The sequence below is a fragment of the Lolium perenne genome, chromosome 5 (assembly GCF_019359855.2).
Source record: "Lolium perenne isolate Kyuss_39 chromosome 5, Kyuss_2.0, whole genome shotgun sequence".
In the NCBI taxonomy this organism is placed as follows: Eukaryota; Viridiplantae; Streptophyta; class Magnoliopsida; order Poales; family Poaceae; genus Lolium; species Lolium perenne.
The window spans coordinates 253,300,590-253,304,429 of NC_067248.2; the positions used below are offsets into that span (position 1 = coordinate 253,300,590).

Genomic DNA, 3,840 nt, shown 5'->3' on the forward strand with positions numbered 1-3,840 from the left:
AATGTACTTTCTCCATTTGGGTTTACATGTCTTGCATGTATTTCTAGATAATTAATTTTTCAAATATAATATAAAATAAATAACATAAAATTTATACCATTAGAAAATATAAAATCTTGGTTTTTAGTGATATATGTTTTATAATATATATCATGTATTATGTTGATTAAATTGATGATCTAGAGATATGCCTCGACCTTTAAACCTAGATGGGTGAGTAGCATAAATTGTATTGGGAATGTGCCAGCCATAATCTCTCTTCTATTTAATTCCTTTTTTTTACAACTTCTTCTATTTAATTTCTCCACCTCCAATACGATAAGTGCATATAAAAATAAGAAGACAACGTGTTGAATGTTAGTATTTGGTTTGATTCCCGTGTGATGGGACAAAAACATTTTTTCCTATTTTAAAGTGCATTGAAAAAGAGAATTACACTCTTTTCTCCATATTTTGAAACTAAACACCTACATATTTGTCTCAATGCATTGGACCCCGTGTGTGTGTTTAAACTTTAACCATTAATTTGATCAATACAACATGTGTCACTTGGTCTACTAAAAATTATATCATTGAAAAATTTTGTCGAAGTATGAATTCAGTGTAGAACATGCAGTCCATATTTTGATGTTATATCAATTGGCAACCTTAAACCTTGAAAAGCGAGTGCGCGAGGGAGAGAGAGAGTATCATTTAGGGTGTGACTATTTCTCAGCCGACTGAGAAATAACTTCGTTTTCTGTGAGATGATGTCATCAAATCTCAGTTGCAATTTATGATTAGCACGAATCACAATGCAGATCAAATGGTGTAGGACTTAACTGAGCACGAAATTAATCCGTATCAATTAAAACCCAATAAGAATGTCCAAGATATGTTGAAAGTTCTTTTCAGGACACGGTTGCATACGTCTAGAACTCCAGATTAAAAACAAATATTCAGAGCAACAATGGTACTGTCTTGTCCAACTCCACATCATCAGGATCACCAGTCAGCTTGTATCTTGTCAAACATGAAGACCTCGCATTAGTGATCGCACACGCCGGCCGGGACCGCAACTCCATCGCGTGCGTGCGTGCGCGCTTTCCGAAAAGAAACAGGGGGAGAAGCTGGATATTTGAATTCGAATTCAAATCGCAGAAGAGGGAAACGCGAGCGGAAATGCATTTGTAGAGTGACGAGCTCCGATATTTGGAGGTCCCTGAAGACTAGATTCAAACTCGAAATTCAGAAGTGGAGGCGCCAGCCAGCCAGCTGCTTCCTGTCGAAGCAAAGCTGTGTAGCGTTTGTCCTCTTCCGTTTCGTCTCTGAAAATATTGGTGGCTAGCTAGCTAGCTACGACCACGACGGACAGGCGTATTTACACAAAAGCCATTCTACACTAAACTTTGTGTCTCTAGTAGTGGTCTCCGCCGTACCTCGTCGCCCCCTCCGACGAGGAGGACCCGAACGTGTGGTCGTCGCCGTGGTGGTGGTGCCTCTTCCGCTTCTTCTTCTTCTTCGCCCCGGAGCTGGAGGCGGAGGCGGAAGCGAAGGCGGATGTCAGCGGGCTCGTGGCGGAGTAGAGGTCGGACAGAAGGCGGTACCTCTTCCTGGCCCTCATGTCCAGCTCCGTCGACACGGGCGGCTCCTTGACGACGACCCGCTTCTCCGCCTCCGCGTCGAGGTCCTCCAGGCACGGGTTCGCCGACCTCCGCGACGAGCACGTGGTGGCCGATGACGACTCCGCCGCCGCCGCCTCGTCGTCCCGTCGGGCTCCGGCGACGCTCAGCTGCAGGAGCAGGTCCGCGGCCGCGATCTCGGCCGCCGTGAAGAGGCCCCCGAGCCAAAGCTCCAGGTCCTCCAGCCCTCGGCCGACGGCGAGCGAGGACATGGCTGAGCAGTGGCCGGGCCGATCGCAGATTTTTTTGGGTTCTCGGTGGATGGATGCGGCCGGGAATGAAAACGGTAGGGAGACGTGGGGGGGCACGCGCGGCGACTTCATAGCGGGGAGCCGCCTCGGTCGGTGTCGGGCCCGTGCGAGACGTTGGTGCCGTCGGGCCCCGAGCCCACGATGCTGTCTCGTGATCAAGAAAAAAAATAGGGCGCTATAACAAAATAGCGTCGGCCGAAAAATATGCTATTAGCGTGCTATAGCGTGTTAATAGCGCGCTATAGCACGCTATAGCGCCGAAATGATGTAGCGTGGGCTGTCTAAAAACGCTATAGCGTGCTATTAGCGCCGAAATAGCGCGCTATTTTTTTCCATGCTCGTGATACTGTCTCGTGGGGTCCAGGTGGTGGTGATGGACAGACGGACTTGGTCGCTCGCGTGGACACGTGAACGTTGGGGCGTTGCGTGTGTGCTGGAGCCTGGCGGCCAACCGATGGAGGACGCGTGGCGATGGCGTGGAGGGTGCGCTGAGCTGGATGCGACGGACATCTTCAATTCTTCATGGTCGCCTTGGGCTGGCTTCTGTCGCCTCCGGCCAGCAGACGCGAGCAGATCCGACGGGATGCTGACCGCGCACACCGGCCTCAGCTCGGCGCAGCTGCCGATTGCCTGGTCTCCGGCCACTCCAACTAATCATCAGTCTCCTCTTCGTCGGCTTAGAAGTACTGCCTCCGTTTCAAGTAATAAACGTCATTGTCTTACGAGCTTTTTGTTTGACCAAGATTACTTTAGACGACACTTGCATCTTAAGTTACAACCCATTACGAGCACGAATCACGAAGCAAATCTAGATCATCTTTTGGTATGTGCCATTGTCCACCTATGTTTCATAATTCACCATCCTCTAGGAGTCGTATGAATAGCCGCTTTGTTTCTGAGACTGGCTTCCTCTATCTGGTCCTCTCGGCGGCTTGTGGAATATTTGGGACGCCAGGAACACGCTTGTTTTCAGGGACCAACTTGATCATAACCCCTCGAACCTCTATTACTAATGTAATTTCACACTTATCACTCTAGTTGCACAGGTTTAAAAACCCTGCACACAAAGAGGATGTCATGCTATGGCGGAACCATTTCTCAGCTTGTAATTCTGAAACCTAAAAAGAGGCTTTACCGTCAATGAAATTTAGGTGGGGGCTCTCTCCTCCGGTGAAAATTTCAAAAAAAATATGGTAACACGTGTTAGCATCCCTATTTTTCATTGTTCACTTTATGAAGGCTTGACTTAAGTGGGTAGTGTGAAAGTCACCAAAATTATAGCTCGCATTTTTTAGCAGTCTACTTAAATTTATTTTAGTTGCATCTCCAGTTGCAAACTGAAGAGAAAAAAATCTCAGTTTCAACCCCACTTACAAAATAAATAAAAACTCAACTACAATCCAACTTGTAACTCATATGTACCAATCACGATCTAACCGGACGGTGTAGGACTTGACCTAGCAAAGAGTGTGGTTAATTTTTAGTCGACTGAGAATTAACTTAGTTCTCAGTTAGATGATGTCATCAAATCTTAGTTGCAACTAACATAAATCACGAAGCAAATCTAACAGTCCAAAACATTTTTCTTAGTTGCATCCCTACTTGTAACTAAAAAGAATTATCAGTTGCAATTCAAGTTGTAACTCATACATACACGAATCATGATGCAATCAGATGGTGTAGAACTTGACTCTAGCAAAACCGATCGGGTTTGCTAACTAAGTTAGTGCTCAGTCAGCTCCTACACCGACTGCATCCTGATTCGTGATTCGCTACTTTTTACCTAGCTAAGAATTAAGTTAGTGCTTAGTCAACTCCTATATATGACTGCATTGTGATTTGTGCATCTATTAGTTGCAAGTTGAATTGCAAATGAAAATTTTCAGATGCAGGTGGGGTTGGAACTAAAAAATGTTAGATTTCCTTTG

At 45.9% G+C, this 3,840-nt stretch overlaps 1 protein-coding gene across 1 annotated transcript; it reads right to left on the reverse strand.

Moving 5' to 3' along the window:
• Positions 1-866: 866 nt before the first annotated feature.
• LOC127302730 (uncharacterized) lies at positions 867-1,938 on the reverse strand. Its single transcript, XM_051333270.2, has 2 exons — positions 1,587-1,938; positions 867-1,511 (listed from the first exon to the last, which is right to left on the reverse strand). The coding sequence occupies exons 1-2, from the start codon at positions 1,871-1,873 to the stop codon at positions 1,397-1,399; spliced, it is 402 nt and encodes a 133-aa protein (XP_051189230.1). The 5' UTR covers positions 1,874-1,938; the 3' UTR covers positions 867-1,396.
• Positions 1,939-3,840: the final 1,902 nt, after the last annotated feature.

What these genes read in the sequence shown, in the direction of transcription:
- LOC127302730 (XM_051333270.2), bottom strand. Translation starts at nt 1,873, where the DNA reads ATGTCCTCGCTCGCCGTCGGCCGAGGGCTGGAGGACCTGGAGCTTTGG. An exon ending in GACATGAGGGCCAGGAAGAG is followed by an intron (nt 1,512 to 1,586) that starts GTACCGCCTTCT and finishes CTCCGCCTCCAG; the next exon opens with CTCCGGGGCGAAGAAGAAGA.